General features: G+C 38.6%; 1 protein-coding gene across 1 annotated transcript; it reads right to left on the bottom strand.

Annotated features, from left to right (window-relative positions):
* Positions 1-673: 673 nt before the first annotated feature.
* On the bottom strand, positions 674-25,021 carry LOC105931878 (N-acetyllactosaminide alpha-1,3-galactosyltransferase). The gene is made up of 5 exons (XM_012870762.3): positions 24,736-25,021; positions 23,579-23,659; positions 23,349-23,444; positions 12,969-13,106; positions 674-4,619 (listed from the first exon to the last, which is right to left on the bottom strand). Exons 2-5 carry the CDS (start codon positions 23,656-23,658, stop codon positions 3,935-3,937), a joined length of 999 nt encoding a protein of 332 aa, XP_012726216.2. The 5' UTR covers position 23,659; positions 24,736-25,021; the 3' UTR covers positions 674-3,934.
* Between the last annotated feature and the right edge of the window lie 565 nt (positions 25,022-25,586).

The raw sequence follows: 25,586 nt of genomic DNA on the forward strand, positions 1-25,586 counted from the left end.
ATATACTATATTACCAAAAATATCATTATGATGTAACTTTCTGGAGAACCCATCAATTGCTCCAAATATGAAGATGTTATACCTTTAAAAGAGAATTTTAATTCAGTTCAACTCAATTTTATTTACATAGCGCCAAATCATGAAATATGTCATCATGAAATATGTCATTTATATATATATATATATATATATATATATATATATATATATATATATATATATATATATATATATATATATATATATATATATATATATATATATATAGCCTGTGTTACCACTCTGCAGCTTTAGTGTGTCCAGTTTTGCAACATGGTGCAGCGTTAGTTTATAGAAGGCAGATACAAGTAGTGAAATCAGCCAGAATACATTTCCATGCAGCACAGGAGTGAGGCATCTTTTCTGATTCACGTTCACAATAACAGAACTCAACTTTTTTCTGCCACATACAATATGGTGGTGACGTTGACGTGCGAACCTGCGCCCTATGACGCATCTACGTATATGATGTCTGTGGACATAAATGTAACGTATTTCCGCGTTGGTGAATGCCGGAAAAACGTCAGGAAGCAATACCGTTGTGTGTCCCGATACAACCTGTTTGAAAAAAACAAAAGACCTTGATATTGTGCAAAATGTTGTGCATGTAAACAAAGCTTAGCAAGACATGAACTTCAAATGTTAAACTTTTATTTCTCAACCACGAAAAACCAAAGGGTATGAATCAATATCAATATTAAGATAATAAAACAAACAGAAAAACAGACAAAAAAGAGAATACCAAGCAAACAGACATACCAAAATAAATATCAATTATAAAATATTGTTAAGCATAATTATTGTCACCCCAGGTAAAAATCTTTAAATAATGTAAAGTAAAAAAATATATATATGAAAATAATATACCTTATCACTTTTGCCAGCTCTGTGCTATATAGATAAGTTTGACATTTTAGTTTAATCAGAGGTGGCAATAAAGGTGGCATGTACACACACCCAATGCACTATGGGTCCATGTAGTTAATCTTTAATGAATAATAAAAATGGTCGACGTGCAATGCAAGGTAGGGTGTCACTTTTGGAGAGACTAACTCACAAAAACTTGGATGTGTAGACTTGTATCTCTCTAGCTAATATTAGAAAAATCACATTTTTTTTCTTCCCAGTGTCCTGTCTAGCAATGTGGCAATAAGAAATGATGTCTTAATGCCAAATAGAGCTCGACAGATTTTGCTTTCACAAGTGGAGCAAACAGCTTTGCACTAGTTTAGGTGTCACCTCTAAAGCACAGCGATGATGGTATGCGTTTCTTTACTTTAAAAGTATGTTCTGAACGCAATATCTACGGAGACAAGTTGAATCAAGGATTTTGCCTTAGGGGGTGTTACTTTAGTAGCAAAGGGAAGAAGACAAACAAGTTAAGATAACATTTCATATTATACAAAGGATACAGAGTGTTACAGACAATAAGCAAGACTCCACTAAGAAACAATCAAATGTGTCACTTTTACACAAAACCAAAGGCTCTTGAACAATTTTACAATTAAAAAAAAAATATCAGCTTGGAGACATAACTAAGAAGAAAACTTGCTGACACAAATAGACAAACCACACCCCACGTATATATATTTTCTCTCTCTCTCAAGTAAATTTGTTCTGAATCTAAGATGGCCAAATCTATGCTGGCATTTCCTCTCAATCCTTCTATACTAGAAGAGTCCAACAGGTAAAAAAAAAAAAAAAAAAAAAAAAGATAATTTACAGTAACATCTAAGGAAGGATATTATCAGTTTGAAAGATAAAAACTTTTCTCCAACATTTAGAAAATGACGATTAACCATGTGTCCACTGAAGTGGACGTCATGCATCTCCCATTACATTTTTTCAACAGAAGTCATATAATTGCTTTACTGCCTTGTAATTGTTTTGCTTATAATTCAGTGTTTAACATAACACATATAAGCTATTCATTTAAAATTTACATTTTAGTATATTTTGTTTATACTTTGTGTATATTTTGCACAGATTAGCTGTTGTTTGTGTAACTATACCAATTATTTATATTGTAGACTTCAAACACAGAAGAATAAGGCAACCTGCAGAATAGTCCAAGAAATTCCATCCAAAGATTCTAAAAATGCAGAAGTCACGATGCTGCATGCACATGGCAGATCAAATACATTTGCATGCAATGCTGTGTGTCACTTTGACCTGGGTGCTTTGCAAACATTCATACAGCTTAGGTGTGATGACCATCAAAGTGTTAGGAGATGCAGAGACTAAAATGACAGTTCATGTTTTCTTGCAACATAAACAAGATATGTTGAAATATTTTCAAAGCATAAAATGAAAATAGTTTGTATATTTACAACAGAATACAAGATTGTTCTGTTTTTAGAATAAATTCATAATGTTTTGTGTTGAGTGCTCAGGCGCTTGTAATCCACTGTAGTGGACATTTCTGTAACTTCCTGGAAAAATTCAATTTTTGAAAAAAATTCAGATTTGTTTTTTTTTTTCAAGCCCTAAGAAGAGTAAAAACACATAAAAAAATCTTGACTCAGGGATTCATAATTCATGCATCAGAGGGTTAATAACTTTGACTTAAAACAATAAAGAAACTAAATTTAAAAAAGTAGATATAAAAAAAATCCAGCTTTTAGCAGTATTTAGATTTTTTTTCATGAAATAATTGCATTCAACTTCACAACTGAATGACACTAAAAGTCCCAGGAATGTTCTTTTAAATCTATTTTTTCATCATTAGGTTGGAAAAGTTGCCCTTTTTTAAAAATATATATATTTTTGCCCACATATAAACATTCAATACAAAAATAAACCCATCCCCTCATTTTGAAAGGTTTATGTTTTTCTTATTTTGAAACCTAAAAGTTTAAATATATTATTTCTATAAAAATGACAAGTGTCCTGTAGTACATATTTATCAAAAATGATAAATTCCCTTTTTTTCCAAAACTTCATGCGACATTCACCCCTCCATATACATTTTAATATTAGCTGCACTGAGGGGAAAAAATGTCTCATTTGATTGTATAGTTTGTAGACCCCTGTTGTAGGTTTTGTATCTTCCCGTGTATAAAGTGCAGGTGGATACTTCCAGTTTTCCACATTAATATTGCATCTAGATCTAAATTAACTACATAATCCGGAGAATAGTCACTAACTCCTACTAGTCCCTCATATCCACTGAACAATAAAATCCTGAGTTGGGAGGAAATATAATTTTTTTCATCAAGGAGAATTGCGCTGAAATTAAACTTTTCTCTGTAACTATTTTTTTTTCCAGGAGTTTACCCTCAGCTGGCTTGTTTAATAATTAAGATTAGCTGGGAGCATTGCCGATAATGGTACTACTGTTCTAAAAAAATTAAACTAAAAAAAAAGTTGTAATGTAATTTGCTAACTTTAGTAGTAATTTTATTTTATTTTCACAGCTACTATCTCAACTTAATTGGTGGAAAATTCTAATATAGTACAGTAACTTTAATGTCTCTAATATGATGTAACTGATGGCAATATGTCTTCATTTCATATTTGATTTTTAAAATGTTAAAGCAGCTATTTTCCTTGTATTTTTCATTGATACTTTTCATGTATATTTTGAAGCACTTTCGGTTTATGAAAATTGTCGGATAAATAAAGCTTCATTGAGTTAGGTTAAATAATATAAACATATGATTGCTTTAACATGGCCCGTAATAAAAATTAAATCAAACAGCAGTATGTGTGGATACCACTCATCCTCACACAGAAGTGCAAGTTTCCAAAAAAAAGTCTGCAAGCTTGCCCATGAGAATTGAGGTTTTAAGGTTGCCAGTTTCATTAGATGCCCCCCCAAAAAAAAATCAAAATTCAGTAAACATTTTTTTTTTTTACTTGTCTGCAATAATTAAATTTTATTTCTCTGTGCACACTACCGAGTACGAAGCTTCTCATAATCTTTGGGGGCCCATATCAGGCGCCTGAGCTGTATGTCGCTTGCATCACCGATACTCTCGTCCCAGCAGTACTCAGGGGAAAGCAACTTTGTGGGTTTATTAAGCCAAAAGTACTTGTTTAGGTGACTTTCATCATGCCATAAAGCCTCCACATTATTCAGTTTGTCTTCCATGATGTTAACATAGCAGTAATCTGTCAAGGCCTTTACCTTTTCACATGTGCCTCCAAAAATTGCAGCATGATAGTAGTAATCTCCTTCAGTCATGCAAGCTTTGGATTTTGGATTTCTGTCATATGTAAACATGTGCTTTGGAAGTTTGTAATAGTGAGCATGGAGTAGGGCCACCGACTCCCCAAGAGCCTCAGAGCCAAATCTTGCTTTAAATATCTGATCCACATCAAAGCAGAAGACATAGTGGAAGTCGTACTTCAGGACTGCGTCGATTACTTCCGATATCGTCTTCATTCGCATCATGGAGATGTCCTGCCACCTGCTGTACTTCTCCACTTTGACAACTTTGAGGTTTCTCTGAGGAGCTAGGGTAATGTTCTGCACCTTCTCTGGTAAATCAGTAAACACAAAATATGTCACAGGTAATCCCAACATAAAATGTTTCTCTGCTGAGGTCAGGAACGTGTTGAGATAGGCCTCCAGATACCTTAAACAGAGAGAGAACAGGTAAATAGTCAGTATACAGCTTATAGATAGAAAAGCTTTTCTGTTGCATTCACCATAATGGTAAAAACCCTTTATGATGTGCTCACATTGAATGCCGTACAGTTACGGTTGTGGCGCCGCAAGGAACCCAGATACTTAAAAATCCATGTGCCAACTCACATCAGTTGCATTGGTTGTGGGTCCGGTTACCGGTTAATTTCAGAATGAAATCACTGCACCAATTTAACTAGCTTGACTAGTGTAAACAAAACAGCAACACAAAAACACAGGGAAACTGAGGGGCTTTTGGATGGTGAAATAGGATATTTAAGCGCATTGATAATGACTTTTACCCTAATTTTTTTTTAAACGTGGCCATTTTTAAATAATTTATGAGGGATAGCAAAAGAAAAGACCAAATGAACTCCTCGCCCACAAAAACTGTATCTCCAATTGACAGATTTATTTTGCCACACGATTATGAAACAAATTTAATCTTAGATTCAGTATAACGCATTTTGGTCCCAGTGATTTGCAGAAAAAGCAGCACTGATGCCCATAAGCATCACAGTAACAATGCTAATCAGAATAAGAGCAGAAACCTATTAATGTCAGATGTATGCCAAAGAAACAAAAGATCTCACTTTTAGGAGCTTTATATTTAAGACAACTTACCAAAATGTTACCACAGTGTTTAGAATTACAGCGGTGAAGCGATCCTCCACCATGGCCCCTATCCAAAACAGCACTACTCTACTCGTCCTATCTGAACTCCGCTCCACTGTACCGCTTTTGGTTCTCAACAGACCCTGTAACGGCGTGGCTTTAAGCCCCACCTCCGTTTTGTGCCCTGTTGTTATTAAGCAGTGTAGCATTAACTTAAGAAATAGTGAGAAATGGTAGAATAAAAATGTAGATCAGGCTCTGACGTATGTGTGTAAGTGTGTGTATGTGTGAGATCTTCAACGGCTTTGGTTCTTGCTCTCTGGAGCAAGGTACAAGATTGAGAGAAGCCTTCCCTGGCTGCAGCTCTCACTGCCGGTAAACACACACACACAAACACGCCCACCCGATCTGTGTGTGTGTGTTGGCTGTTTCTCTGCTTCTCTCCTCCTGCAAAAGACAGCTCTGCTCTCTGCCGCACAGAGAACACTGGTTAGATCAGTGTTTTCCTTCTCTGTTGTACTGAGTCTGCAAATCAGTTGCCCCCCACTCGCTCCACTGTCTGCTGGCTGGCTGGCCACACCTACGGCCAATCAGCAGTGACTGGCCACACCCTTGGCCAATCACTGAGCAGCAGTTAGCTCAGGTAAGAGCTCTACTCTTCTCGACAACAACAGGCATCATGTCCAGAGATTGTAGGTTTGCGTTGTAGAATACAGCCCAGTGGAGTCCATGGAAAGACCTAAAACTGGGCACATGAGAGGCTTTTTAAATCCCTTCATGTGGTGCTGGTTTGTTAAGTCTAAACATAACTCATCTAAAATAACATTTCTCCTGATTTCCTCCATCTTAATTGATAAATTATAACAAAAAAAAAAACATTCTTTACCTAATCAACTCAAATTCAAGCTGTTGACTTATTATTATTATTACTACTTTTGTCTTGGGTGACTGTTGGGTTATGCACTCATGCTTGATATTCGAGATGTGAGCTCAAACTGCTCTGCAACTTATGAAGAAGGAGAGCCAAAGCCTCTCAGACATGACGAAGTCGGCATCAGCTTTGCACAGTTTGAAAAAACATTTGCATACTTTCTGTTTGCTAGTTTTGCATGCCTGAAAATAAACACACACCATTTTTATTTATAATCTCAACTCCAATGAAGTTGGGACGATGTGGACAACAGAACAGAATACAATAATCTGAAAATTCTTTTCAACCTATATTTAATTAAATACAAATTACAAAGACAAGATACTGAATGTTCGAATTGATAAACCTTGTGTTTATATTAATATTCATATATTGCCCCAAAACCTTTCACCATTAATGTTGCCTTCACAGATGTGCAAATTACTCATGCCATGGGCACAACCCCCCCCCCCCATATCAACACAGATGCACTGATCATCCAGATAGTCCTTTCCTCCTTAGCCCCGAGGAAACGACGTCCATGATGTCCAAAAATAAACTGAAATGTGGACTCGTGAAGACCTGGGGCCAAGAGTAGCCGGTGGCATTTCTGTGGGTGTTGGTAATATGTGGCTTTAAGTTTGCATGGTATTTTGTTAAACTAGCACATGCGGATTTAGTGGTGAACTGTGGAAACTGACAATAGGATTTCAGGAACCCCTTTCCAGCATGTTTTAGATGCGTCTCTGCTCCAGCTCACCTGATTCAAATGATTGCATGGCCTGATCTGCATGCCATCAGGTGCTGCAGAAACCTCTTAATCATCATTCATTTAAGTTATGCTGGGGGACTCATGAGGTATGTGGGAGCAAGAAGACACCTAAAACATGTTGAACAGGTATCCAGGGACCCGGGTTTGGAACCACTGTTTTACACAATGATGCCAGTTTTTAATGCAATGAGGGGACGAATGTCATTAAATGTTGGTTGTTGGCCTCGGTGCTTACATGCAGGGACTTTTCCAGATTCTCAGAATCTTTTGATGATAATATGGACTGTAGATGATGAAATCTTATACAACATGCACGTTTTTTAAGTCAAATTTTATTTGCTTATTTAATTGAGATTAATATTTTAATTACATTATTGTTACTGTATTTGTAAAACCATATTTTTCTTGTCTTGTTTTTAAATCAAAAAATTGTTATAGGCTACGTTCACACTGCAGGCCTTGATGCTCAATTCCAATTTTTTTGTGAAATCGTTTTTTTTGCGTGTCCGTTCACATTTCCAAATATATGCGACTTGTATGTGATCTCCTGTGTGCATGCGCAGTAGAGGACACGATGACGTCATACGTAGCAAGCGTGCTCATTGTTTGCGGAAGTAAACATGGATCGTAATGCTGCAGCATATCTTGCGTTCTTTAGGTTATTCTCCAACCGGAGCCAGCAAATTACCAACACAATCTTTTTAAGAAGATCGAAAAGAAAGAGAGCCAAATTTTAGTGATGCGAGCGGCTTTACTGATACGGACTTCATTCATAATTTTCGAATGACTAAGGCAACCTTTATGTGCGTCTGAACGAATCTCTTTAGCGCTCTCACGTAAAAACATACATCTTCGGGGGGCCATAGCAGCGAGTAAACGCGTTGCCGTGGGGCTGTATTGATTTGCAACAGGTGCTTGTTACCGCACAACATTTAACCTCTTTTTTTTTTAGCCAACCTCTTTGGCATAGCCATTAGCCATTTGAAAAAATCTGATCTGTGTTGTTCAGACTGTCATAAAAAGATCAGATACAAGTCGCATATGGGCAAAAAAAAAGAAAAAAAAAATCTGAATAAGGTCAGGCTGCAGTGTGAACGTAGCCACAGAATTGTTGTAATTTAAAAACAGAAAAAAAAAAAATTACCATATTTTTCGCACAATAAGTCGCTTCGCAATATAAGTCGCTTCAGTCAAAAAATGCGTCATAAAGAGGAAAAAAAAAACATATAAGTCACACCGGACTTAATCTCCCAGAAAACAAACCTGTAAGATAGCGCTAGCTGTTATTCGCTTAACGGACAGCCCAATAACAGGGTTCTGTCTCGGCCTGGGCCCTTCGAGCTGCACCACACAACGCTCCACTGCGTGAATACACACACACACACTATAGACAGCAATGTTTACTCCTTGATTCATGCTGGTCAAGATGAATTACCATTTGATATACAAGTCGCACCTGAATATAGGTCACATGATTGGCCAAACTATGAAAAAAAAAAAAGTATGACTTGTCCGAAAAATATGGTAACTAGCTTTTAAAGAACACTTCTTTAATTAGAAAAATGTTATTAAACTTTTGGCTAAAGTTAAATATTGTTTAAGTTAATCTTAACGGCTGTAGCTTGTCTGTCTGGCAGGTGTTTTTGGGTTGGAATAAAAATGAGTCCATAAATTGACAGGAGTCTTTTTCAGCTGTTTCCTGTGCGACTTGCTTCTACAGTGTCGCTTCACATCGAGCTCCACTCCGTGTAAAAATAAAGAATAAATTTGGCATGTGAGAGTCGCCTTTCTCTGTTCCGCCCAGTTAGAAACCGTTCTCTCCCTTTCCATTTTTGTCTGTTTCAAACAAGCCTCTATTAATTCATAACACCACCGTCAGCAGTCGATATATCTGACCCTGCTTCAAGAAAAAGTGTCTTCATGCTAAATTAGCGTGAGCTAGCATGTTACCCTTCTTCTGCTATTAAATAAAAATGTAATAGCAAATCACTATGAGATCCCTGGCTGGTTTCCCACGTTTATCAGTTCAGTTACTGGAAGCGAGGAAATAAACGCTGACAGATGGCATGGTCACAGGTGGAAATAACTAATTACAAAAGGGACCAGCAGCGACAGATGCGCTTACAGAGGAAGTTGTTGTTAGATGTTCAATCCGCTAAACTTTCTGAGTTGCTGGTTCTCATAAATCCAACTAGAACCTTTGACCACCACTACTTTCATTCATCCCATCTGTGGCAAGTTTAAGATGTTCTTCCAAAATTTAAAATAATGGAACACCGACAAATCTCAGACTGGCAGATGTCCGCTTTGCAAAGACCCCCCCCCCCCCCCCCCACCCTACTCTCTTTCTAATTGGCTAATGTTCCCGTTCTGCCAGATTTCATTGGTTGAAAGCAGCGTCAGTTGAAAACCTTGAATAAAAAGTCTAGACTAAACCAAGTGGATGTATTTTTTTGCTCTCATTGTCCAAGTAGAGGAAATCCATCGCAGCGACGGAGAACTTTAACCAATGGGTTACCTTTCGTGTTTAAGGGGAGTTCAAACTGACGTAAACCAACTTCTCTCTAGATTACATGTCCCATTCATTCAGAGCCGGATCCGCATTTCTCATTAACGCTGGTGAGTTTTTGAGAGGGCAGCCTACACTGATCATTCGTATGCGCCAAGTACTGTATATTGTCCAGATAAGTCATTCAATATACCTCAAATTAAGCTAATAATTGGGTCAAAACTTACACTGTGCTGCTTTAAACAACCTCATTAAGTCATAGATATGTGTTGTTTCTTTGTGGATGGTATTTAAGAAATCCTTGAACTCTAAAACCAAGACAAAAAAAACCATTCTACAAATAAGTCATCTTCCAGTGAGTACTTAAAAAACTGTGGTTTTTCCAATATTAACCAGCTCACAAACTATTCTTATAATTTAACCCCCAAATGGCAAAACAAGGGTTGACTAAGAGCACTTGTGTGCTTTATTCCGTGTATAATTCTTGTTTAGTCCCTTGTTTGTACTTCTGTAATGTAGATAACTCAGTTTTTTGTTGTTTCCTGTAGTCCTAAAGTGCACACCATAATCTGGTCCCTACCAATGTGGATGCGTGTAATGGCTCAAAACACGTTTTGAGCATCAGGTGCATCTGGTTTACGTGGAAAGTCTATGGTGGACGCACCTCTAAGAGCATCGAGAGGTCCTGTGGCACGTCTTGAGCGTAAGGAGCGGTTAGTTTGGAGCTTTCGAGCGTCTAAACATCCAAAGAAGCAGACACTAGAGTTGGAAAATCTGATCTTTTGCAGCTGGACACGGAGCATTAACTAATCAGAGAGGCCCCGCAACGTGACATAGTGGTAGATTTTCCAATGGGGCGGAAGGACCATGAAGAGCTGGGAACTCAACAATGTAGGACAAACTCATTGTTGCTGTTTGTGCCCATCCTATTATCTATGATCAGTCGAACCATCACTACAGAGACAGTAAAGGACCATGCCTGGAGGAGAACTAGCGAGGAAGTTGGGATCTTGGGTAAGTTATCAAAACTTTTACCACCGTAAATATTTCTTCACATTTGAAGAAATAAAAATAAGATGGCTCCTGCCAATGCATGTCAGACCAGTCGGTCCACACTTTGCTGACACTGTGCACAAGCGTCCAAGTTGATGCGTTGAACGCCTTATTGATGCTCAAATCGCGTTCGGTGTGAATACACCATTACTTTCAGATTTAATGGGTTTTGCGCTATATTAGAGTAACATTCTGTATGTTACATCTGGTGTTGAGCTAGTTAATACACCAAGTTCAAGTCACCATCCATGTTTTCTTTTCTTGATGACAGAAGTGGGGACCAAGGTACTCCATAGATGACCAGACGGGGTTTTTTTTGTTTGTTTTTTGTCAGGGGAGGAATTTTAAATGGGTCAGACAACAGTGAAGATGGCAGATGGATTTTAGAGTCTTTGACGGTAACCTAGCCAAACATTGCAGCATCTTTGAACAGGAATGTGACATTTTTATTTTAGCGGCAGACTCTGATGAGGGATAGCAAATGGGCAGTACACACACAATCCTATACCCTGCTCAATTTGGCAGGACCTGAAGTCATTGAGCGTGAATGATAATTTGTTTACACGTCGCAGGTGAGAGAGCCTGTCGAGGGAGAACAAATAGTAAAGTGGGTTGAATGCAAGGAGAACCTCAATTACCTTAATAGGAAGTTCAAAGAGATATATAACCCACAAATTAACATGACTTCCTTGTATAGACCAACACCCATTATGCCTGATAAGAATAAAGATGCCCATTGATAAGGACCAGAGTACGGTGAACACTTTGGGAGAAGTTAAATCAACATAAAACAGGGAGTTGTCTATGCCTAATTTTATAAAATTTTATTTTTGCCTTTCCTATTGCTGAAAAAAAAACTCAAGCAAATTTACACTGTACAACGCCTACAAGCAAGCAAAAAATGACTCTTTAAAAAAAAGATGTATTTATTAGTGCTGTCAAACGATTAAAAATTTTAATCGCGATTAATCGCATAATGTCGATAGTTAACTCGAGATTAATCGCAATTAATCGCATATTTTATCCTTTTATTTCTGAAAGTGTAATAGCCTGTTTGGGCATTTTAATGTGCAATTTTGCAATAAATGACACTAATAAAATACATGCTTGTACAAAAAATATTTTTATTTTGTTATTTTTCAAGCACTTGGAATGAAAACATCCTGGTGCCAAATGTTCAACTCTGGACTGTAATGGCTAAATGACTAATCATGACGCCCTGATGTTTACACCATGTGTAAACAAATATCTGTTTTCATGCCGATATATATTTTTTGCCTCTTAAACAAAGCTAGACATGGTATTATGCATTAACATATAAATTAATAAAAAGGGTACAGGTTAAAAAGCAAAGTGGTTCGGGATAGAGAGAGAGCGGAGAGAGAGAGGAAGCGAGAGAGAGAGCGAGAGAGAGAGCGCGAGAGAGAAGAGAGGAGAGAGGAGAGCTGAGAGCGAGGAGAGAGAGGAGAGCGGGTAGCGTAGCGCGAGAGCGAGAGAGCGCGCGATCTGCGTCTACTAGCATCTCTCTATCGCTCTCTCTTAGATCTCTACTATCTCTCTCTCTGCTACTCTTCTCTTCTATCTCGCTCTCCTCTCTCTCTCTCTCTCTCTTCTACTCTTCTCTCTAAGACTGTTTAGCAACTGTTTAGTAACTCCAGGTCCTTCGTTTTGCAACGTGATTCAGCCTTAGTTTGTCAAATACAGAGAAAACAAATTAATAAGCATTAAAGTACGGTTTATGGGTTGGATTTCTGCAATATTATCAACGTGTAAAAACTCATCTTCAGAACCAATGTCTGCTCAAAATGGTAATCTGCACCAAGTAATCTACTTTCAGCAGTTATCACTGGTAATTGCACCATAAACTGCAGAAAATACGTGCAGAGTTGCTCTGTCTGCCTTTACTACCGTCGGCTCCTATGGCGGAGGGATATTTCAGCTGGATACAAAGTGTGGGCAGTGAAGGCAGGTCCCTATTTCGTCACTTATTTTAGAGCCCAAATAAGCGATTTCACTTTCAGAAACGTGCCCAAAAAAAAACGCAACCCGTGACTCATGAAATTTAGAAGCGCTTTTAGAAAAAAGAAGCCCAAAGTCGCATGTGTCCGAGGGTAAAAGAAACCCTTCGGGGCGGGTGTGTTTTGCTACAGTTTTCTAGCACTCTTGAAACTACGGAAAGCGCCAAGGGTAAAAGAAACACAGTCCGGAGAGCGCAGCGGGGGAAAAAACATTAGGGAACGGTGTGTGTGTTTTGACGCGACGCGCGTTAACAGCGACAAAAAAATTGTCGGCGTTAAAATGGGTTTGCGTTAACGCCGTTAATAACGCGTTTAACTGACAGCACTAGTATTTATGCATATGTTTGTGTTGAATACTGGAGAATAAACTTTAAATAACAGTTTTTTTTTTCAAAATGCTTGTAAATCATGGAGAAACAAACCTTCCAACAGCAAACACAGTGAGGGCCACAGCTGTATCGGCTTCCTTGTGCTTTCTGTCATAAAGACTACCATCAAACATCAACTCCCACATAATAGGTGCGTTCCATGAAGTCCGAGTCTGAACTGCTGGCCTGGCCCTGAAATAAGAAAACACAAGAACTTTGAGAAAATGGTTTTAGAATTTAAATGTGTTGTAAATACTGAAAAATGTTTATCATTATATAAAAAAAAAGATCCAAAATGACAAATATTACTGTTGACATTAAGTGGTAATATTGAAATATTAAAGTTTTTAATCTGTAGAGTTGATGCAATATTTTTATTTTTCCCATAATGAATACAATAAATTCACAAGTCTTTTTCCATATCAAAGTTACATGATATTATAATAATAATAATAATAATAATAATAATAATAATAATAATAATAATAATAATAATAATAATAATAATATTTGAGTTTACAAATAAATACTAGAAAATCTGTATATGGTTCCAAACCTCCTCCAAGCTGCCAAAGTGAGCCTAATCTAATTTAGTTTTTGCTCTGATATACACATTCTGTAAGAATAACTGGAAACAGAGGGGTGTGTTTCTTCAGTATGTGCCTTAACCTTAATTGGCCATGGATATTCTATTGGTGAGATGAAAATGTATTTCAGGCCCACAAAAAAGGATGGAGACTGGTAGACACTGCCTTGACAGGAAATCCCTTTAACTGTAAAATATGAGACAGCCTTTTTTTCACGATTACTTTAATGTTTTCATTTGTTTTTTTTCTACAGCTTAAGCAGGAACTTTAGTATACACTGTTTCCAGTAAAAAGTCTTGGTTATAAATAAGATTTTGGTCCAAAAGGGAAAAATTACAGGGGTTAAATTCTTCCCAAATGCAACTACAATTGAGGCTTTTTTTTGACATTCTATTTGAAAAGAACATTTTAGAACACTCAAGGACTCTATACAAGAGATATTAAAAACAAAGAACAACAAGTCAACAAAGCACCAGCGCTTTAAAACACATGAAACAAAAGGATTAATGCAGTTTAACATTTTTTTTCTGTTGGCTTGTAAACTGGGGAAGGGAGTGACCCACAGATTCCACATCCTTCGTGACCGCTCCGTTCACGTACGACCAACGGATCATCTATGTAATTTTAATTAATGATAATAGTTCCACGTTCTCCGTGACTATTCCAAACGTCAACGTCAGAGTACTCGCTGTCCGTTGTTCACCGTCAAAATACAGAACAACTCCAATTTTCTGCTTCGTTCCAGTCTGTCTGGCCCCGCCGGGTCAAGCTCCCCAATCGCAACCATAGAAAACAGGAAAAACAACCTCTCTGGTTTGTCAAATTTAAATAGTGTAAATAGAAATTACGCGAATGTTTCAACACCTATCCAGGAGTCTTTGTCAATTCTGGTGACTCGCACTTAAAGCTGGTGGGTCGAAACATTTTCAGAAAAAACGAGTGAATTTCCAGTTGCCTCCAACTTAAGCCTTAGTCCCTTTTCTATTATGAGCCCCAGAATTTAAAGCCCCAGCCTGTGGTTTACCCTGGTAAACCACAGGCTGGGGCTTTTGAGTTTTTGTGTCTCCATTTGCTTGGGGCCATTTATGTAAAACAACAAACAAAATTACTTTTGTATACAGTATAGGTCTAAGGGTATACACACTGAGGGGAGAGAGCGATCCCATGCAAGACAGGATATATATATATATATATATATATATATATATATATATATATATATATATATATATATATATATATATAAAGAAAATATGACAAAATTAAGCCTTTTATTAATGTGGAACAGAAAACATTCTCATAAAACAAAAAAGGGCAAGTTGAGTAAAAATCAGTCAAAGCATTACAAAGTACTTCTAATACATGAATGTAAACTAGGCTGAATCGTTTTACAAAAATGAAATGATTCTATACAGCAATAAAGATGCAGAGAGATTAATTGCTCATTAGTAGACCCAAAGTTACGCCTTTACCCACCACATATAGCATTCACAGTGTGGGTGGAAAGGCTGGCTCTCTGGTTGGGGAGTCTGAGCAGAATGGATTAGAGAATGGATCACCTACTTAATTTCACTGAACCTGCATCAGGGCTGACTAAAAAGTCTATTTCTGATCTAGTGAACCTCGTGCATGTAATGACAAAACAGAAGCCTTTCTCAGAGAGAGCAAAAGGAACTGCGGGTTGATGCAGAGGGCAGGAAACTCCCCAACAAAGTAGATTCTTTGTTTAAGGGTGTCTCAAACTCACATCTCTCTCAGCTTTGTGCACACAACGGAAACACACTTGCAGGGCTTATTTGCATCTGTTTGTACATTTTGAGACTGCAAGTGTGTCAAGGGAGGAGTTTTATCCCCACGTGTATTCAATTCCAGGTCAATTGTGATGTAAAGAGTGCTGTCAACACCTGCCACCCGATGTCAAACTGACATGAGATATTTCTTTATTTCCATGCAGAATTGATCAAAATCATAAGGAAGGAGGTATTCATACCCCAAGGCTGAAGAGACTGAAAAGATGCCCAACACAGTGATTCATTAATTATCTCTGATATCTTGCAGAATCACAGGCATGCAGAATTATACCTGTGGAATTTTGAGTATACCTTGATTAAAGATTTAAATAAAAAGTGATTATTTGGTGAATTAATCAAAAGTGCTGTGATGCATAAGAAAAGATGACAATGGGATTGAAAAAGGTGTTTTTCAAGTATCAAGTTTCCTTATTGTCACCATGTCTTACTATAGTGAAGGTTTTTTGAGTCAGACACTGGCTCAGGATGCATACAGATTTTATATAAATACGCAAACACAGCATAACAAATTTTGATTGTCATTGTTGAAAGTAAACACATGGCAGTACATCAACAGATGGACCGTAAAATTTGAGGAAGTGTATCATTACAGTTAGCAAGGGGGAGGGACCTGTAAGCTGCCCTTTTTTAAATTTTCAGTATAAGTGTACAGTTTGCTCAAAACTCTCTTCTGCAGCTTTAAAGAGTTTGTTGACTAAAGTAATTTAAGTTTTTACTTTTGGTTCACACGCGCATGTTCAGGGTAGGTAAACAATAAAAATTGTATTGTTAAACTCTGATCTTAAGCAGAGCTACCTTTCTCTCAAAGAGGTGGGAAAAAAAAGGCTGAACTTTTTTGCTAACGTTGACATCTTTTGCAAAAGATGTCAACTTCCTTCCAAAAGACTTCCTGCCAAAGTCCTTGTTAGTGGCCTTAAACGGTTTGTGAATTAGAGCTGCAGCTAACAATGATTATTTATTTTTTTTCTTTTATAGTTGCAGTGTTTTCCATAGGTTGAGAATTTACTTGTGGTGGTGGACAACGCGGAGTCACTTTGCACGGAGCAGTTTTCTAACACTCTTATCCCTTGTGGGGTTGCGAGGGGAAATCTCACATATCAGGTTATAATTAATTGCACTGAATATCTTACATATTCAGTGCAAAAACCTGAGCTGGGCTCACACATACTCAGGTGCAGTCCGGCGCCATAGGCAGGCATTGGGGCGGCCATGCCTGCCCTCGTCTGGAAGCTGTTTTTTTTTTTTTTTTTTTTTTTTAAACTCTAATTTTGTGTTATTCTTATCTCGATATATTAAATCAACCAATCAAACCGACATGCTAGCCAACTTCGACTGCAGTCACAGTTGCTGCTGAGGCATGGATGTTTGGACTTATTTCCAAACAAATACAAGAAGTGACAACTGAGGAAATGAGAGTGAGCAGGAAGCAGCCATTATTTTTTGGTGGGAAAGTAAGCACTTGTGTAAGCATTCATGCTGGGAGGGTTAGGTACGGCAGCTAGGACCAGGAGGAGCAGAACCGAACAGGTAAACTTAGCCAAATGAGTTACTGAGAAACTGGCAATGAAAATACAGAAATGTACCCTGCTTTGTTCTGATTCTGGTGCTCCTTAGCTGCTGTCGTTACTTCTTCTAGTATGAATGTTTACCTCAGTCATTGTTCAGCCTGGCATCCGCGCGTATGTTAGTCAGAGTGTCTGTTTATGCTTACGCTTGACTTGACTTAATTGAATGGACACAGCACCACACGGTGTTGCCAGATCTGGCAACCCAGCCAAACACAACATAGAACCCATCCAACTAAAACAATAAATTCAAATTATTCAGCCCCTATCTCAGCTGGTCTTGAACTCATCATAAAAGCATAGAAGCATACAAAATATAGAGCACGCCATTAGCACACAACTGCACTGAAGTAGAGAATAGAAATGTGACACTTACAGGCTGCCCAGAAAAATGTGCAATCAAGCAGACCCCCCCCCCCCCTACACACACACACACACACACACAGAAGCACACAATCAATCTCCCATCCACGGTGTCATAGCATCCTCAAGATGTTTTACCAAGAGTTAATATAAAGTTTCTCTCACCACACAATGACAACTGTTTTGATATAATTTCCCTATTAATTATTGCTAGAAACTCAGAAAATGTTGTGAAAAGCAGCCCAAATTTTAACAGCCCACCCAAACCTATTTTTCCAGCCTGTGTTCAAAAGAAGCCCAGCGTGAACAGCGTGTCCTGGGTCTCCCTCTGGGCCTCCTCCCAGTGGGACGTGCCTGGAACACCTCACCAGGGAGGTGTCCAGGAGGCATCCTGACCAGATGCCTGAGCCACCTCAACTTGCTCCTCTCGATGTGGAGGAGCAGCGGCTCTACTCTGAGTCCTCCCCAGATGACTGACTCACCCTATCTCTAAGGGAGAGTCCAGACACACTACGGTAGTGATGGGTCGATGAGGCGTCATGAAGCGTTTCGACACATTGCCAAACTGTATTGATACTGTGCCGATACTGTGTCACTGAATACTGACACCTGCTGGACCTTAAAAATCCCTACAGGCAACCTGGTTGACAGAGTTAACTGACACTGATTTGATGACCAAGTATTCACAATACAATTTAAATCATTGTATGTTGCATTGTATCATTTTATATTTTCATTTGAATGAAACATATATTTGATTTTTTTTTTTTAGATATACGGTCAATAAATAATGTGAACGAGGATGCTTGTGGACTGGCTTTTTTAGTTATTTATTTTACAAATTTTTTGCTGCCATGTCCTTTCAATGCTCATGCTCACGTTCAATGGTTGATCGGGCGCTGTGTTTAGTTACCTGACTGATATCATCTGTTCTATAATCGGACATGCTGAGAATGACAAAGGGAGGAAGAACTACTCAGAGTAGCAGCTTTCTACAAAGGGTAGATCAGCCGTGTTTTTCTGAAACGACGCTCAGAACAAAGACGCACAGCGCAACCCGCCCAACCATAAAGGCGTCTGCCCAACCCATTCATCAGTGGTGCGCTCCGATCAGCACCTGGCGCTCACAGAGCGAGACTGTGGTACACCATCACACCAGAGTTGCAAAATGGTTAAAAATTAACCATAATTAACCGTTATTTTGTTTACAGTTCAGCTTGGATTTTATTTACTGCGCAGCATAGCTTTGCTGTGCGCGCTGATTTGCGCGAATGCACACGCGTGCAGCATAGAGGGAACAGAAACAGTTTGGCGCGTCAGTCAGTTCGAAACAGTTCCTGTATCGGTCACGTAAGTTCCCCGTGTGAATACGCGCACCGACACAGGTTTTGCTCTATGAGCTCGACACATGCGGTGTTGCTAGACCCATCACTACACTACGGAGAAAACTCATTTCAGCCGCTTGTATCCGGGATCTCGTTCTTTCGGTCACGACCCAAAGCTCGTGACCATAGATGAGGGTAGGAACGTAGATCAACCGGTAAATCGAGAGCTTTACCTTTTGGCTCAGCTCTCTCTTCACCACAATGGACCGGTACAGCGCCCGCTTCACTGCAGACGCCGCACCAATCCGCCCATCAGTCTCCCGCTCCATCTTCCCCTCATTCGTGAACAAGACCCCCAGAAACTTAAACTCCTCCACTAGGGGCAGTACATCCTCCCCAACCTGGAGAAGGCTCTTTACCTTTTTCCAGCTCAAGACCATGGTCTCGGATTTGGAGGCATTGATCCTCATCCTGGCCATTTCACACTCGGCTGCGAACCGCTCCAGTGGGAGCTGTAAATCACTTCATGATGAAGCCAATAAAACCCATGTCATCCGCGAATAGCAGAGACGCAATCCTAAGGCCACCAAAACGGATCCCCTCAACACCTTGGCTGCACCTAGAAATTCTGTCCATAAAAGTTATGAACAGAATCGTTGACAAAGGGCAACCTTGGCGGAGTCCAACTCTCACTGGAAACGAGTCTGACTTACTGCCGGCAATGCGGACCAGACTCTGACACCGGTCGTACAGAGACCTGACAGCCCTTATTAAAGGGCCCGGTACTCCATACTCCCGGAGTACCCCCTACAGGACCCCCGAGGGACACGGTCGAATGCCTTCTCCAGATCCATAAAACACATGTAGACTGGTTGGGCAAACTCCCATGCCCCCTCCAGGATCCTCCTGAGGGTGTAGAGCTGATCCGGTGTTCCACAGCCAGCATGAAAACCACACTGCTCTTCCTGAATCCGGGATACGACTATCCAACGGAAAAAAATATATGAGAATGCTTATGTCAAAATTGACTTATGACCCCCCCCCCCCCCCCAAGTTACACAACGAGTCTGACAGTGAACAGAACGTGAGTTTCAGGAGATCCGTTGGTGAGCGTGTTTGTTAAAAGAGCACCCAGACGCGACAGGATGTGAGCGTCACAATGTGTCTATCTCAGTCAAATGACTCATGCGTGGGGGGGGGGGGGGGTGTGAGATCAAACCTTATTCATGTAAAGCACTTTGCATTGTCTCTGTACTGAATTGTGCTATACAATCAGGCGAGTTTTAGGGGTTTACGACATTTTAGCAGATGTGTTTTTCTCCAGTTGCTTACAGTAAAATGTGTATTTTTTATTTAAACCTATCCAATGATAGCCATGCAGTAACTTTGAACACCAATCCCTGTTTTTCTTTCAGGTCTTCCTTGAAAATTAAGGAGCTGTTTGCTCATTTCATCTGTCAGAACACCTGAGAAACAGGCGTAGCTGGTTTAAACAACTTTTATTTCATTTTAAACAGCATTTAAGACAAATTATTTCAGTTCAAGTTAAATTTTCTATTTGGGCTATGAATAGACCAGCCTAACATAGGTATATGCTTTGATTTCAACCACTCCATCTTTGCTCTACCAGTATGATTAGGGTCTATTCTTAAGTCTTTTGTCAGATTTTCTTCAAGGATTGTGCTGCATTTAGTTCCATTAAAGAACCCTTTTAACTCTGACCAGTTTCCCTGTGTCTAGTGAATAAAGCATCCCCAAAGAATAAAAGTGGCCAACAAAAAATGCCTAACAATGGATTGAAGGTTGTGTTTGTAACATGATAAAATGTGAAAAAACTCCAGAGGTTTTGAATACCATCTTTCTGTATTTTTTAGTAAATGAAATCTACCCGTGTATCGTTTTGTTTCTTTGTTTTTTTTTTGGAGCCAAGGATTCTGGCATTACTGTTTCAGAGAATGGTTTCTATATCTGGCTTACTGAATAAAACATATAAAGTCTGCTTTTACCATCCTTAAAGCAAACAGTCAGCTATACCATGATAACATGTTAAAATTAATTGCATTTAAATAAAAATAAACAGCTGGGCTGCATTCCTGTGCAGAGTCAATTTCTCTAACAAAACTCACTGATGTCCTCAGAAGGCCCGATGTGATGACAGCATAGCGCAGGGCATTATGCTAAAAAATTGTAACATGATACAAAAGGACAAGATGCCAAAAGCATGGTTGATGGTGAGGTCTTTTGTTCGGATTACTAATGTTTCATACATTTTATTCTATTCAAATTATTTGTTTCTATTCAGTAACCTAATAGGATCCTGTTTTGTTATATTTTATAAATATGTCCAAGTTTAATATGTGTGTTATTTTCTCAGCATTCACTACAGGTGGCACAGTAAACTGATACATATGATGTGCCTCTTTTAAAATTCAGCATAATGCAAAAAAATAGCCCTTCATGTTATGGAAAGACTCTCTTGATACAAGAGAAAACTAGGGTTATTAAGAAAATGTCCGCTTATGAATTAATCTTTACTTGATCGATAAGATCATTCAACTTTAGATTAGCTCAATCGATAACTTGCATCCCTAGTAAGGTTCTGAATCTTTTGAGCATTGACCATTTTGCTTAAAATTTAAATACTTTGGCACAACTGCAAACCTTCTAAAAGAAGACCATGTACCTGAGATAGTCCCCCAGGAGAGGATCAGCCAAGATAGCGTGTTGCTTCAGCCCTCCCTCCACAGCAGAGCCTGCTGTGTTTCTTCAGTGTTTAACTGCCTTTTAGGAGCTGTTGCCACTCAAGATGCAGGCAGTTTTCCCGTAAAGCAGGTTCTCTGCCATTTCTCCCCATAGCAGCAGAAAAATGATACACGTGACCTTGATTGACAGCAGCACTGTGCGGGTATGTGGGTTTGAGCAAAACATTTGCAAGAGTGACAACCAATCAGATTCCTCCTGGCTCTGATTGTTTCTGCCTGGGGGTGGTGCATTTCTGTTAAGGGCAGTAGGACCTCTGGGGGGAGCCAGATTATTTCTTTATTTATTTATTTATTTACAGATTATGTGTCTGATATTTTACTCTCAGGAAATAGTGATAGTTTTAATATGTAAAAAAAATAATTTACATAAAAGTTACCTACTGCAGCTTTAACTTCTGCTTCAGTCGCAAGTCTTGCAGCAACAACGTTTCCCTCACAATAGCCCCATATTTTATTCCATCCAGCTACCTATCACTTCTGACCGGCGTGGTGTATTAAAATTAAAGGTAGATGGGACGATTTGTCTGAAAATGTAGGTAAGAAATGCTCAAGTCCCTTTTTGAATAATGGCCAAGACCGTCTTTACCGGCTCTTCCACTCCTCAGGGAGATGATGTTAAAAAATGTCCCAAATACATTCTGGTCTTATTTCTGTCTTATGAGGCCTTCTGATTACAAACTTGTAAAACCTTGTAATTCTTGTGAATGTCCATTTCCAAAGTATACTGTGAGAGCAGCGTGGCTACAGTGAATTGCTTTCTTTCCACAGTCGCTTCATCCTTGCTCAGTATGAGGGATCGCTGCAAAGCCATCAACAATGCAGACAAGCCTGTGGCTTTAAGCTTCTTCAGGAGGAGGGAATGCTGCTTGTCGAGACATGATGCAATCAACTGGGTTCCCATAGATAGGAATTTTTTTTTGACCAATGTATATGATCTGATTGAATTTGACTTTGGAAAAAGCCTTGAGATGACATGTTTCATAAATTGGCGCTATATAAATAAGACTGAATTAAACGGAAACTAACTGGATACATCAACACCAGAAGTGCACATGCGCAGCCAGCAAGCGGAAACTAGCAAGGAACGAGTAGACGCAATGCCGTTACATGAACGCCTTGCAATAATTGACATGTGGACAAGTAATGGATTAACCTGACTCCCCAGATGGATTTGCTCCACATATCCATCTGGAAACCTTCCGTTGAAGTAATTTTGGGAAGGGGTGAAAATACTGGTTAGCTGATTGGCCTATGTTGGTGATAGACGGGCCAAATAAACCAATCAGATCAACGAAGCATACAACGTACAAACAGCGACGACGAAAACACAACCACAAGCTCTTGCCGAAACCAGTCGGGAGAAGAGCAAAAACATCTTTTCCTCTGAGAAAAGCCTCCAGAGCAGTGTTTTGCTCTTCTTTCAGTGAAGAAATACTCTGTAATTCCGATAAAACTTGCTCGATAGCCACGCTAACGCTAGTTTCATCGGCTGAAGCCGCCATGTTCTTTAGACTGAACTGTCGCGCCTCTCGTTGCGCGACACCTCAACCCGCCTCAAAGCCAATGCTGATTGGACGTTCGTTTGGGGAACTGCTCCAAATTTTTTTTTGATGGAAAGTAACCAGACTGATCTGCGAGTGAAACCTTGAAAGCTCCCCCCCCCCGGAGCTCAAAGCCTCTATATCTTTAAGGGTGATGTATATGGTCAGGTTTTTGCTACACCATATTATTAGAATAGCTCAGTCAAAGTCCGTAACAAAATCAGATTTTACTTTTAACATGGCAGGGCTTGTTGCTGCACTTGGATGGTTTTCAGCCAATCAGATTAAGTTTAATATATCTAGAAACAAAGCATGGGCAAACATTCATATTTACTGTAGCCATCCTAAACAAAAATTCTAAATATGCATCGTGACAATCACGGTAAAGGTGATTTTATCATTCAGAAAAAAGAAAAAACAGAAAAAAACAGGGCAAGAAAGGCACATTGCAAAATAACTATTTTTAAAAACATCACTTACCCAAAGTTAAGTTTGCCATCCAAATCAATTTTGGATACTGGTGTTGCTTCTCTGGGCACATGGAATTTTTCAGTAAAGGCGATGCCATCTAAACGCCTAGAATTAAAAGAATTGTGATCATGAGAAAGAAAAAATATTTGAAAAGCAAACTTGGGGAATTATTATTTTATCAAACTGACATCTGCGGTGCTAAACATTCCAAAATAAGTATTTTAGCTTTCGGTACACACCTTGAATACAAGGAAATGAAGCCTACTAGTAACACAATACAAGTGATGATTCCAGCAATTCTTCCCCTGTGACTGGACATGCTGAAATAAAGCAAATAAACAGTTAATACACCTTGCTTTGACCTAGGAAATACATTGCCATTGCCAGTAGGCTATGTCTGATGACAAGGAAGTTGGAAAGCTATTCACACCCCATATTAGTATTATTTTATTTTATTTAAACACGCTATTTGACAAACAAATCACAAGTTCTGGTCATGTACAGCTCTTTAAATTGCCTTGCTACTGAAATGTGAAACGTTAATAAATAAACGTGCCTACGAAAAGTAATGTAATATCTACGCCCTGAGTCAATACTTTATATAAATATCACGGCGATTACAGGTGCAGTGTTTCAGAATATGCCTCTACCAGCTTTGCATGTATAGGAACAAAAAACTTCTTTTATCCATTATTTTTGGGGGAAATAACAGCGTCAAAAGCAATCATGCCGTAAAGTAACTGGTTTACTTTAGATAATGAACACAATAATTTTTAACAGACGCCAGCCATCTTGTTCAGATTGCACACGCTTCCTGTTCTTAGCTGAACAGCATCTCTGTCACATTCATCTCAAATAAAACTATTCAGTATTAAAAGTTAAAAAAGTAGGTGACTGATATAATTTCGCAACAACATGCACAAGAAATAAAACATGCGTAAGAAGAAATAAAACTTGAGTTTTCTAGTCGACAGTTCTACTCCTTATTTTTTTTTCCCCAAAAGCTGAAGCAGACTTATTTTTATGCATTAACAAGCAAGAAAATGTGTCTTAATCAGCTTACTCAATTTTAAATGGCTAAATTTCTCTTTGCCAGCTTAAACAAACACCGATTCAGTCAAGAGCTTCGGGTTAGGCTGCGTGAGGGCTCGCCCGGTTACTTTCCATAAAATGGGAGGGGGAGTAAAAGAAAAAAAAAATACGAATGGTTCCACAGACTAAGAACAAAAGCCGTAAAAAACAAACAAACCAAAAAAAAAAAAAAAAAAATCAACAACGAAAAAAAAAAAAAAGAACAGGAATGGATTACTTTTTTTCCAAGTCTGAACAGAGATTGTCTTTAATCTTTATTTCTGTTCATAAAACGTAATTTGCAGAAGAACAATGGCAGACTCACCTGTCAGGTGTGTGCTCTCTGAGAAACTGGCAACAAGTTGACGCACAGTCCTTCCCCGACAGGAGGTAACACGCTTCTAAACTGCTACCCTATATTTCTCCCCTTGTGCGTACAGATCCGCTTTTATCTTCCTAATTCTGAGTTTCGCTGCTTTGAGACGCAAACGCCATTGCGCGCAGCTCCTCCCCACCGCGCATCATTCCGAACGCAACTATTTCCTATTTAATCTTAGCTTCATTACACGCTTACCAAAAACACAATAAAATACATTCATTGGTCTGCATTTTTTATTTTGTTATTTTTTATTTGTTTTTTACTCCTGGTTTCAGAGGAACGAAATCCAATTATTAATTAGATTTTCGATAAATAACAATTTAATGTATTTATTTATTATTTTACTTATGTATTTATTTGCTTAGATTTATTTGTGTATCAGAGAAACCGTTGGATTAAACTTGATCAGTAATAAGGTGTCGTCCTTTTCCACTCCTCCACAATACAATACTTACAATTTATGGACACTAAATTTGATGATAAAAACTGTGACAAACAAACAAGCATGATTTTTAATTTGTGGTTTCCTGAAATGATGAAATAACACCCTATGAGGTTGTTTTAAAAAATCACATTGAGAATCAGGCTTTCTTTCAGACCTAAATTTTGAAGATCTGCCTTACAATATACCTCATCAAACTAATGGCTGTAAAGATTTATTTAAACGTTTACAAGTTGTCTGACTGAACTAGTGCGGCACACAGTCAGCATGGTGCCAGTATCCTGGCATCACAACATTAAAATTATGCAGCAAAGGTGCTAAGCAGACAGCTCAAAGAATGAAAAACCTGCTACAT

Source organism: Fundulus heteroclitus, chromosome 4, assembly GCF_011125445.2.
Source record: "Fundulus heteroclitus isolate FHET01 chromosome 4, MU-UCD_Fhet_4.1, whole genome shotgun sequence".
Classification (NCBI taxonomy): domain Eukaryota; kingdom Metazoa; phylum Chordata; class Actinopteri; order Cyprinodontiformes; family Fundulidae; genus Fundulus; species Fundulus heteroclitus.